The following is a 13,217-nucleotide window of genomic DNA, read 5'->3' on the forward strand; positions in this document are numbered from 1 at the left end:
TATATATACAGACTACAAACATTTTGCATTTCCACCGTGGATGAAATATTGGCGTCATGATACTAGAGGCATGCGAAGCTCACCGCGAGTGCTCAAATGGAACACAACAGCAGTCTCATTCATTTTGGCTGCGAAGAGTCAACGGCTAGTCATCCTCACTCACCAGCTGAAGGCTTCCTGCGCTCTCTAAAGCTGCTGTACCCGAAGCTGGAGCCATGACCATCGGCCAGACGGCCGAGCGGAGACTCCGTGCTGCAGCTTGGCTGGAGCGCTGATTTAAGTGTGGGTGTGCGTCGGCCGCAACCCGCAATTTTTATTTGTATTTTATTTTGCTATTTTATCATTTTAGTACATACTAAATTCTAAATAGTGTTCAGCGACGTTGTAGCATTATGATTATTGTATATACTGTGTTTTTATGACTTTGGCGATGGCTGGAGCGCACCACCTCCGCCTCGAAACCTGGAAATGGCCGTGTCCAACGGTTGCTCCGTGATCTGTTTCTTCTTCAGTACAATAAAGTAAAAAAAATAAAAGAAGAATTAAAAAAAGCAGTTTCTTCTTCGATTGTTGCTTCAAGTCTTTCCGGTGCACTGCTGTTTATAGCGCCTCCATAATGGAGTTCTGCGGCTGTGTTGAGCGATTTCAGTCGCTCAGGCTGGAGACGGCGAGCAAATGAGGTGGCGGTGGCTGCCTCCACATTTTCTACATAGGAAAAACCCTGAAATAAATTTGGGCCAAATATTAATTTTTTACTGCTTATAATGGCTCAATGAGTCAAGTATCCCTTTAAGGTAGGCGCTGCTAATAGTTGCATAAAAATGTGGCTTCACATTTATTGTTATATCTACAAAATACCCCAGTTTATTGTGTTGCTCGTATCATTCATAAGTATTCCCATGTTAAAGCATTGTTGTTACCCTTGTTATGGTGTTTGTGCTGCTAGTACAGGTACATAAAAATACATAGTGGATTTGCGTTTGTAGCCTTTTATTGTTCAGCCACCGCTTTATTGTAATTTACAAAACAAACATGGCAACAATAAAGTTATTCTTTGCATATATGAAAATAACATAGGGAGATTGCCAGAAGAAATATCAAATCAATACAAATATGATTTAAGATCACAAAAGTGAAAGGATGGATCAAAATATATGAATACAAAGTTGCCACTTTACTACAATCATTAAAAGTTCATCCACTATGACATATTCAATTGTAAATATAGTTCAGCGTTGTTGTAAAACACTATTATGTTTATTGTATATAATGTGTTTTTATTACTCTGGCGATGGCTGAAGCATCACACCTCTGCCTCACAACCAGGAAATGGGCGTGTGTTTGCTCCATGATCTGTTTCTTCTTCGGTACATTAAAGTTGTAAAAAAAGAAAAGCTGCAACCGCAGTTAAAATGTGTTGCTGCCGAGCTCAATCAACACAGTTGGAGTACTGTGTTGAGCGATATCATCAGTGGCTCAAACTGGAGGTGGCGAGCAAATTAGGTGGATTTGGCCGCCTCTGAATTTTGTACACAGGAAAAACCCAGAGATTTTTTTAAAACATTGAACTAGGGCTGGGTGATATAAATGGTATATTCATTATAAGGTATCAATTTTGACAAAGGTAGAGATTTTTACTCTATTGTCTTACCGCGGTAGCGCATGTTGGTGACGTCATCGCATTAGGGTTGTCCCTACTAGCCGATGACGTAAATACGTTGCCGTGCACAACATACCGTTGACGTCGAGTGTCCCCAACTACCGCCCCGGCACATGTTGACGTTGATTGTCGACACGTACGTATTGTCAGTTGTTAACAAGTGCACATAGCAGGAAAGAAAGGAGTGAAGCAGAATATGGACGTCACATCTGTTTACTGAGGAAGTCGGTATGCATGACAGTGTACGGCGCTAACGCGGTGAGAGAAACTTAATTTCTAAATAAACCTCACATTACCTAGTAGTATAAGATAAATGCATTGTAATGCTTTTGTTTTGAAGTTGTTCCCGGAAGCGTGTTGCCACAGCATAATGCAGCATAAGGGTTGACGTGACTCGTCTATTCATAGTTTGTGACTGCACTAGAGATGTGCGATTGAAGCGAAAGAAGTAAAAGCAACTCATGAAGTGGAGAAGTGTGAAACAATCCATCCATCCATCCAGCTAGCCATCCAGCCATTCATTTACTACCGCTTATCCGGGGTCAGGTCGTGGGGGCAACAGCTTTAGGAGGGAAGCCCAGACTTCCCTGTTCCCAACCTCTTCAACCAGCTCCTACGGCGGGATTCCAAGGCGTTCCCAGGCTAGCCAAGAGACATAGTCTCTCCAGCGTGTCCTGGGTCGTCCCCGGGGCCTCCTGCTGGTGGGACATGCCGGGAACACCTCTACAGGGAACCAGATGCCCGAGCCACCTCAACTGGCTCCTCACCAGACGGAGGAGCAGCGGCTCGACCCTGAGACCCTCCCGGATGACCAAGCTTCTCACCCTATCTCTAAGGGAGAGCCCGGACACCTTATGGAGGAAACACATTTTGTCCGCTTGCATCCGGGATCTTGTTCTTTCGGTCACGAAAGCCACTGAGGAGCTTTCCAACCACCTCAGTGACTTCCTTCCCAGAGATAGGAGAGCCCACCTCGTAGTCCCTAGACTCTGCTTCCGCAAAGAAAGACTTGTTGGGGGAATTGAGGAGGTCTTCGAAGTATTCTCCCGACCGATTCACAATGTCCCGAGTCGAGGCAAACAGCACCCCATCTCCACTATACACAGTGTTAACGGTGCACTGCTTTCCTCTCCTAAGACACTGGATGGTGGACCAGAATCTCCTTGAAGCCGCCCAGAAGTAGTTTTCCATGGCCTCACCAAACTCCTCCCATGTCTGAGTGTTTGCCTCAGCTACCGATGAAGCTGCATTCCGCTTGGCCAACCGGTACCTGTCAGCTGCCTCCGGAATTCAAGTTCTGCCAAGAAAACGCCTTTAGCGACACTCCTCTCTCATTCAGCATGTGTGCGAGAGGGCGCAGGAAGATGGCTTCACGCACTGAAGCGCACGCTGGACGTGCACTCCTCGTTGAGAAGCATGAAGCACAAATTAGGCTTATTAACTCTTTGACTGCCAGACGTTTTCAGAAAAGGGATGCTGTGGGTGCCAGCCGATTTAAGCATTTTGACTGATCTTTCAAGGTCCACAGAAAATTTTGTGTTTGGACTATGGAAACACAAAATTTTCATATTATTTCATGCACCCTAGGGACTTTTACACTTCTTTTTGTCCATGAATGATGCCACAAACACCTAAATAGTGCTTTACTTCTATAAAACACTACCACCAAGAATGAAAAAGTGTTTTTTGATAGCAAAATACGTTTATTTACATTCAACAGTGTAACAATTTGACACAACAATTTGGCAAACTATTTACAAATGTGTGCAACTGTGGTACTATTTACAATTATGTGGATGTTTCAACTACAGTTTTTCTTTTTGTGTAACAGTCCCCTGCGTGCAAGGAGACGCAACAGGATTTGCACAACAGATTAGTTTCACTGTGATTGCCCCTTCGCGTGCACTTTCTTGCCGGCCGTTTTTTCCGGGGAATAGCAAGTATATACTGCAGTGTGTGTTTGGCCATGTTGTCATCAAGTCTACTCTCAGGATCATGATACGGTTACGTTACGGTGGTGTTACGTCTGGCTTCCTCATGTCCTTCAGTTCCTATACCGGGTGGTAGATGTTCTGATCCATCTTATCCACTCCATTCATGGTGGCATCGTAGTCCAGAACCAGTGTCTTCTCCGTGACCAGACTGTACCCGCTCCACCGATGAATATGCATTGGACTCGGGGTACTCTTCATCGTCCGATTGAACGTCCGCCTGTGTGCTCGGTTGTGCTCCGCGTTTTCCGCCGTTAGCATCGCTAGCCGGTGAGGCTTTATGACGTGATCATAGCCGCGCGTCAACGCTTCCAACTTCGGCGTCAACCTCGGGAGTCACCACCACCACCACCACCACCACCACCACCATCATCATCATCATCATCGTCGACATCAATGTGCTTTTTAGTATTGATCGATGCTTTTCGTGTTTGAAAAAAATGCTCAAGCGTGAGCTGCTTGCAACCGATCGCCATTGTTGCTTCATCAGCCATTGTCCCCTCAACACTCTAGCTCCGCCTCACGTCTTCTAATGACGCCCACCCAATCTTGTCCAAAGAGAGTAATTGCTGCCAAAACTAGGGGCTTTCCTCCACCCGTTTCCCAAAAAATATATATATATATATAGTGAACGTCTTTTAACGTCTTTGGCGCCCCTCCGTAGGTTTTTACTAAACGTTAAGTGTAGCGCTTGCTGGCTGTCCACTCCTAGTTGAGAAGTATGACGCGCTAATTAAGGCTCCACAGGAGCGCGCAAGCAGAGTGGAAGCCATGCGACAGCATTGGCATTGGCATTGGCATTGCCTACGCATGTTTTCAATAAACACATGAAGAACACACGTGTGGTTTTCAATTTTAAAAATGTTTTGTAACGAGAGCAAATGTTTTTCACGGAGAAGCAGAAGAAAAAGCAGCAATCATTCCTGCAGTGGACTCAAGGTGCATTCAACGAACAGGCACAAAGTAGGAAATCACAGTTATACATAGAAAAAGCTCAGACGACTAACAGCGCAACAGACACATATTGTGATGCATTTTTGACATTTCCCTTAAAAATAAGTGGGGTGTGAATTATTTTGTTCCCAGTTTGTAGTATTTGATTACGCATTCGACTAATTGGGAGCGAAATGGAGAAGAGCAGAGACATGCACGCACACTCAAGCAACGTTACATTGAGTCATTGGAGTGCCACTGTATTGCCAATATTTAAAACGGATTACATTAAATGCAGTCAAATGCAGTACTTAAAAAAATATGGCATGCAATGTGAAATCACTTACAGTATAAATACATACAGTATGTAATTAAATTAACATGTATACATCCCAATATTTTGAATTAATAATAATAAAATACAAAATAATTTGAAGTTATTTTGTCAGTTTTAATTTTGCTTCTTTTGCTGATGTTTTAGAGTTTTGTCGAGGTACCGTTTCACTACCGGTATCGAGGTATTTTATGCAGGTATAGTATCGAAGTCAAAATGTTGGTATCGTGACAACACTAATGGGAAGAGAGACCCACGTTGCCTCTTCGGGCTATTCCCGGTCGGGCCCGATGGGTTCAGGACCGGCCACCAGGCGCTCGCCAGCGAGCCCCACCTCCAGGCTTTGCTCCAGAGGGGGGCCCCGGTGACCCGCGTCCAGGCAAGGGTAACATTTTGCTAATGGTTGTATTCATGATAAGGAGTAATTTGAGCCGTGCTTGGTCTGGTCCCTCACCTAGGACCTGTTTGCCATGGGTGACCCTGCCAGGGGCATAAAGCCCAGACAACATAGCTCCTAGGATCATTGGGACAAACAAACCCCTCCACCACGATAAGGTGTCGGCTCACGGAGGGGAAAATAAAATTTCTCATTGTGAAGAAATAAGATGCAACAAAATCTCAGAAATACTAACAATTACTGAACATCATTTATACTAATATACATACAGTAAATTCATGTATATTAGGGATGCACCGAAATGATTTTTTTTTACCAAAACCGAAAATGAGAAATGCTTGGCCGAAAACCGAAACACCCCCAAAAATTTGGATTTTTTTAAAATGATCATTGCATTTATTATAATTAATTCAAATTATAATAATATTATAAAATATTTAGGCCTATTTAGCACGGGCATTTTAACAAAGCACAATATAAATTGAAATGTGTCTGCACCACAGACATCAGAGACATGTAGGCGAATGGTACATTAAACACCAAATGCGGCTTGAGCAACTGACGCTGCAATTGCACTATATAGTCAATGTACAGTACTTCGCGCCGGCGGGCACGGATGCGTGCGGTGCGGATGACGCATTTGTAGGCTTTTGGAGCACGGTGCAGCACACTTAAAATCGGCACGTTCACATATTCACCAACGTTTAAAAATAAATACATTTCTTCGCACCAGGAACGGATTGCAAAGTCACACACGGCGTCCTGTACAGATCTGTATTCACCCAGAGATAGTGGTAAATGTTTACTTGTTTAAAGGGACTGCATCATGAAAAATCACCTTTTTGGAGCTTTTAGCCATGTTAAAATGCTAATTCCTCACCAAAAACATGACCAAGTTGTGTTTTCCTCCATTCATCCCTGTATGAGAAATTCTAGGTTATTCTGCTCTCTAAGCACCAGCCCCTCCCAACCTGAGAAAACGAGCTGCTGGCACGGTTGGACGTAATTGCGTGCGGCCACACCCCCGCACTGCCTCTGCGGACTTAACGCACGCCCGCTTTCTCTGAGACCTCCCTCCATGGGATAATGACAAAAGTAGCCTTTATCAATAAACATTCTGTCCAAATGAATTCAAAGTAATCATTTGTTCTTCACACTTGCAATGCCAAAGTGCAATGAAATGACAATTGGCTGTCTTAAAATCCATTGGCTGCCACTGGTGTAAACTACAAGTAAAACATTTGCGCTGATGTATTTAAATGAATGGATGGTGTAGTGGATAGTGCGCTCGCCCCATAAGCAAAAGGGTGCAGGTTTGTGACTTGCTGTGGTGCTTTTTTTTTTCTCCTTTTTTCCTCTAACCTCTCTGCTCCCCTCCTCTTCCACGATTTCTTGCGGCAAGGACCCGTTTTGTTTCAAATGTTTATTCAATAATTGATGGCTTGCGTGACCAAACGCAGAAATCTAGCAACGCGTGAAATTTAGAGTCCATTTTAAAAATCGGCTTAAAACCTATCTGTATGTTTCGTGGCCGTTTTTGTTTTTTTGGGGTGCACTCACACACATATATGGTCTCCCAGGCGGGGAAGCGAACTCACGCCAACCTGCACCGAAGGCAAGTGACGGTAATCACTCTATGTTTCGTGGGCGTTGCGCAAAGCAGCCAGCTCGGACGATGTCATGAGAGAGGCGCGGCAGCCACAGGAGGAGAGGCGGGGTTTTACTGACTTCCGGGTAAGAAAAATAGCCACCGAAATAACTAATATTTCATAAGAAATTACATCGCTATCGTGTCAAAGGTAAGATTTCATCATTATATGCCTATAGTTAACTTTGGAAGGGCTTAAATTACCATGGTGTAGTCTCTTTAATCAGATCAGCTCCGCGGCAGCCGTCAGACGTGCGGACATCGATCACATGATTTATCAAGATGGAGTTCATGCATTATTTAGCACAGTAGTTGTGATAGCTTTAACACTTTTATTGAAGCAACATCTTGATAAAAACAAGTTCCAGGCACTTTAAAACAAGTTCTCCCCTCGCAGATGAGCTCTTGGCAAGACACTGTGGAATGGCTTAAAATACCATGGTGTAGTCCCTTTGATAAACTGAAATTGTTGATATAGTGCTAACATGAGCTAAAGTATAGTAAAGTGGAAGCGCTCGAGGGGCTCTCATCAAAGAAAAAAAGGAAGGCGCTGCAGGAGAAAGAGTGGCTCACCTGTTGTGCAGTGCTCTCTTTTTCGGCATAGTTTACCAAGCAACCTCTCCTTACCTAGTGGGCACAAAGAAGCTGCCGGTACTCACCAACGCCAGCGATTAGCAAGGCGGACACTCACTCCCGTCTTTGGTGTTTAATTAAAACAGACACTTGCTTGCAGCAGTTCTTTTTATTTTTATTTTATTTTTTGCGTCTCCACAACATACTCTTTCGGCTTAAATTTTATTTCGGCCCGAATGCCGAAAATGCATATTTTTGCCATTTTCGGTGGCCGAATATGAAGTGCATCACTAATGTGTGTAAATATATGCAAATTTCACAAAGCATACATTTTGGGTGAATATTTTTGATAATTTATGATCTTTTTAGTCCTTTAAATGTCCTCAAATTGTCCATAATGAAAGATATGATAAATATTGGAGCTGTAGTAGTTAGTTGCATACCAATGCTATCTACTACAGCAATTAGAATGAGAAAATGTGTTTTTGTTGATTTTTGGTGAATATTTTAGAAAATGTTGCCCCTTAAATGTCCTCAAATTGTCCATAATGAAGATATGATAAATATCGGAGCTGTAGTAGTTCATTGCTTGCCATGGCAAGGTACTACAGCAATCAGAATGAGAAAATGTGTTTTTGTTTTTTTGCTGAATATTTTTGATAATATATGATCTTTTTAGTCCCTTAAATGTCCCAAACTTGTCCATAATGAAAGATATGATAAATATTGGAGCTGTAGTAGTTAATTGCATATAATTGCTATCTACTACAGCAATCAGAATGAAAATATGTGTTTTTGTTGATTTTTGGTGAATATTTGTGAAAATTTTTGCCCCTTAAATGTCCTCAAATTGTCCATAATGAGAGATATGATAAATATCGGAGCTGTAGTAGTTTGTTGCTTGCCATGGCAAGCTACTACAGCAATCAGAATGAGAAAATGTGTTTTTGTTGAGTTCTGGTTATTTTTTTTGATAATTTATGGTCCTTTTAGTCCCTTAAGTGTCCCCAACTTGTCCATAATGAAAGATATGATCAATATTGGAGCTGTAGTAGTTGCATATCAATGCTATCTACTACAGCAATCAGAATGAGAAAATGTTTTTTTGTTGATTTTTTTGGGTGAATATTTTGGAAAAATTTTGCACCTTAAATGTCCTCAAATTGTTCATAATGAGTGATATGATAAATGATAGAGCTGAAGTAGTTTGTTGCTTGCCATGGCAAGGTACTACAGCAATTAGAATGAGAAAATGTGTTTTTGTTGATTTTTGGTGAATATTTTGGAACATTTTTGTCCCTTAAATGTCTTCAAATTGTCCATAATGAAAGATGGTAAATATTGAAGCTGTAGCAGTTAGTTGCGTACCATTGCTATCTACTACAGCAATCAGAATGAGAACATTTGTTTGTTTGTTTGTTTGTTTGTTTGTTTTGGTGAATATTTTTGATAATTTATGATATTTTTAGTCCCTTAAATGTCCCAAACTTGTCCATAATGAAAGATATGGTAAATATTGGAGCTGTAGCAGTTAGTTGCATACCATTGCTATCCACTACAGCAATCAGAATGAGAAAATGTTGTTGTTTTTTGGTGAATGTTTTTGATAATTTATGATCTTTTTAGTCCCTTAACTCTTTGACCGCCAAAAACGTTTAATAACGTTTAGTAAAATCCAAATGAGCGCTGCCTAAGACGTTCACTATGTCTATTTTTTTTAGTTCTTTTTTAAACGGGTGGAGGAAAGCCTTGGCAAGCTGTGCTGAAAGTATCAAGCAGGTCGAGTTAGTATAATGACTATTTTTGGGCACTAGATGGCAGCGATGACTCTATGGACAAGATCGGGTAGGCGTCAGTAGAAGACGTGAGGCGGAGCTAGAGTGTTGAGGGGAGAATGGCTGAGGAGGCGAAAATGGCGACCGGTTGTAAGCAGCTCACGCTTGAGCATTTTTTTCAAAGACGAAAAGCATCGACCAATGCTAAAGAGCACATTGATGATGATGATGGTGACTCCAAGGTTGACGCCGAAGTTGGAAGCCCTGACGCGGCAGCTTCGATCACGTCGTAAAACGTGGTGAACAACCGAGCACTTCTGCACAGGCGGACGTTCAATCGAACGATGAGTACCCCGAGTCCAATGCATATTCATCGGAGGAGTGGGTACAGTCTGATCACGGAGAAGACACTGGTTCTGGACTACGATGCCACCATGAATGGAGTGGATAAGATGGATCAGAACATCTCTTACCACCCGGTATAGGAACTGAAGGACACGAGGAAGCCAGACGTAACACCACCGTAACGTAACCGTATCATGATCCTGAGAGTAGACTTGATGACAACATGGCCAAACACACACTGCAGTATATACCTGCTACTCCCCGGGAAAAAAGGCCGGCAAGAAAGTGCACGCGAAGGGGCAATCGCAGTGAAACTAATCTGTGGTGCAAATCCTGCTGCGTCCCCTTGCACGCAGGGGAGTGTTACACAAAAAGAAAAACTGTGTAGTTGAAACATCCACATAATTGTAAATAGTACCACAGTTGCACACATTTGTAAATAGTTTGCCAAATTGTTTTGTCAAATTGTTACACTGTTGAATGTAAATAAACGTATTTTGCTATCAAAAAACACTTTTTCATTGTTGGTGGTAGTGTTTTACAGAAGTAAAGCACTATTTAGATGTTTGTGGCATCATTCATGGGGAAAAAAAGGTGTCAAATTCACTAGAGTGCATGAAATAATATCGTTTCACTAAAAGCTTGATTTCTCCGTATTTTGGTCCAAAACAGAGCATTTGGGTGAAACTAACCTATTTTCTATTGTTGATTACTGAAAAACGGAATAAGGTAGAAACAAACTTATTTTTTTGATGAAAGATGAGAGTTCAGTCTTTCATTTGGTAGTATCTGTGTTTGCATAGTCCAAACACAAAATTTTCTGTGGACCTTGAAAGATCAGTCAAAATGCTTAAATCAGCTGGCACCCACACATCCTCTTTTCCGAAAATGCTTGGCAGTCAAAGAGTTAAATGTCCCAAAATTGTCCATAATGAAAGATATGGTAAATATTAGAGCTGTAGTAGTTAGTTGCATACAATTGCTATCTACTACAGCAATCAGAATGAAAATATGTGTTTTTGTTGATTTTTGGAACATTTTTGCCCCTTAAATGTCCTCAAATTGTCCATAATGAGAGATATGATAAATATTGGAGCTGTAGTAGTTTGTTGCTTGCCATACATACCCGTAATAGTCGAGTTACTAAGGAGCTAGCTTGTAGTGCAGGGGTTCTCAATTACAAATGTAAAAGGTTCAGATGTTTTATTTTTTTGGTGAGGAAGTCATAGGTCTACAGTGCATGCGTGATGGCGAAAACTATTGACCTATTTTATTTTTTTATTTTATTTTTTTAAATAACTTCTCATGTAGTTTGAGGCTGGGTGTACTGTACAGTAATAATCAGGAGTTACTGGAAGGCACAAACCGTTTATTTTCAGTATCACACAGATTTTTTTAAATTTAGTATTACATTATATAATAATTTTACTTATTAAAAATGAACAACTTTCACTAAAGGTGAATTAATTGTCATGGGAGTTCAAATGTTTACATACATGTAAAAAAACGTCCTTTTCCTTTTAGCAAAATTATCATGCATCATGAAATGGTTTCTTGTGCTTACCGATGTCATTTTTGTGCGAGAAGCCTCACGACTTTTTCATCTTGTAAATTTTGGATGATTTTTTTTTTTATCTGTTCGTAGCTCTGGTTTTGGGAAGCAATCTATCACAATCGCGATGGCACTTCTCAGAATGGCATTTTATGTTTTCAGTTTTTATCAGTGCTTTTGCAAAAAAGACACACTGGCTTTGTCCTCGAAGGAGGCAAGATAAACATATATTTGTCTGTCCGTTCGTCATTAGATTGGTGATTTTCAGTGTCCACAATTCTCGGACTTGTCATGTTGATGTTGGGTGCCGGGTGAGAGCAACGCTCCTGCTGCAAACACGTGTACTTCGCGCCGTGCAATAGACGACACACTGAAGGAGTGTGCGTGACTTCCGATTTGGGTAGTTATCAGCCAATCAATGCATCATTGTCATGGGGATGACAGCCCATAATGCATGTGTGAGCATGCGCACAGTCACACACACACTCTCTCCTTTTTTTTTTTTTTTTTGGCCAGTCAAATCAGAGTAGCGTGCTGTTTTTATTTTTTTTGCCCTGGGTCCACAAAGATGTGGACCGCAGTCCGCCTATTTCAGACCTAGATTGTAGTGCTTTTAAGTCGATGTCGCAAATAAAATCATTTCATCCGGATCTAACTATTTATTGAAAGTGACATCACACCGTTGTCATTTTTAAATCCCAAGATACCGTATTACCGTAATATCGCCCACCTTACCCCTGGGTTATCCCTGTTGTAACCTGAATACTAGTGTTCATATAAATGTGGTCGGAATACCACGTTTGAACGAGGCATTGGTTTGTGTTTGGTACATGCTCTATTGGCAAGGAATCTTGGTCTTTTAAGCTCAGGAACTACTATTGTGTGCAGTGACTGTCCTACTTCGCTACTTGCTTAACAAGCCTACCTTGAAAACATAGATTTCTCAGCTGCATTTTCATGTTATTTTCCGTCTCTATGGCGAAAATGCCAAAGGGGTTGAGTGCAGTGTGAGCTGGGCGATTCCTTGGCTCTAGGGACATGAAGATCGTCACAGATTAAATATTTCAGTCAACGTCAAATGCAGTGTTTTTCTTTAGCTGATAGTATACCTTCTTTTGCTGATAGTGTTCCTTTAGGACTTAAGTTGCAGATCAGACCCACTTATGAACATTTTGTGTTTTTACCCATTCCTCTCCCTTATTTACGTTTTTTTTTTTCAGATATATTTTTTTTCCCCATGGCAATTAAGAGTGTCAAATCTGTGGATTTGTTTGTCTGTTCGTGATCGGGCTTGGTCTCTATCCTCTGAAGATAGCAGAGTCCACTTTACACACAATTTCCTAGTACTGATTGATATTGCCACTCTTTTATCAATGACCAACTAATCTGGCACCCCTTCTGTTTTTTCTGTTGTAGAATGAAGACTGTTGGAGCCTGAGATGCAGCGTTGTCATCAACATGGACCAAAGAAGGAAATCACAATCACATTAGTGAGGACTCACGGCCAACAAACATCGCAGTGCCACAAAAGAAAAGCCAAAAAACAGCCATGCCTTACCTCCCCACCTAGACCGTTGCAACTGTCTCATAGTTTTACCATAGACCCATCACCTACTATCTGGGGAGCATGGCTACACCTTTCTTGTGGAAGCTGTCGTCCCAAAAGCTTGGCTTGTTCCTGGTCAGCTTTGGGTTTATCTGGGGCATGATGCTGCTACACTTCACCATCCAGCAGCGAGCCAGCCATGAGAACAGCGCTATGCTCCGGCAACAGATCTTAGACCTCAGCAAGCGCTACATCAAGGCACTAGCTGAAGAGAACCAAAGTGTCATGGATGGGCCTTATGTGGGCACTATGACTGCTTATGGTGGGTGCTATACACTAAAGCAAAACATCATACATGATTAGGGTTTAAACTCAAAAGTTTTTTTTTTTTTTTTTTTACATTTCCCCCCCAAATTTTAGAGCTCCAAATTGTACTTTTGGAGCTTTCGACTTCCATTTAAGA

At 41.6% G+C, this 13,217-nt stretch overlaps 1 protein-coding gene across 1 annotated transcript in view; it reads left to right on the forward strand.

Annotated features, from left to right (window-relative positions):
- Window positions 1–13,217, forward strand: part of mgat5 (alpha-1,6-mannosylglycoprotein 6-beta-N-acetylglucosaminyltransferase) — an 80,158-nt gene that overhangs the window by 2,410 nt on the left and 64,531 nt on the right. The window contains exon 2 of the mRNA XM_086067602.1: window positions 12,625–13,076. Within this exon, the coding sequence (XP_085923728.1) occupies window positions 12,836–13,076 (241 nt within the window). The 5' untranslated portion in view covers window positions 12,625–12,835. The remainder of the gene's footprint in view (window positions 1–12,624; window positions 13,077–13,217) is intronic.

This window comes from Leptonotus elevatus, chromosome 2 (genome assembly GCF_054856555.1).
Source record: "Leptonotus elevatus isolate MCC_2025b chromosome 2, RoL_Lele_1.0, whole genome shotgun sequence".
Taxonomy (NCBI): domain Eukaryota; kingdom Metazoa; phylum Chordata; class Actinopteri; order Syngnathiformes; family Syngnathidae; genus Leptonotus; species Leptonotus elevatus.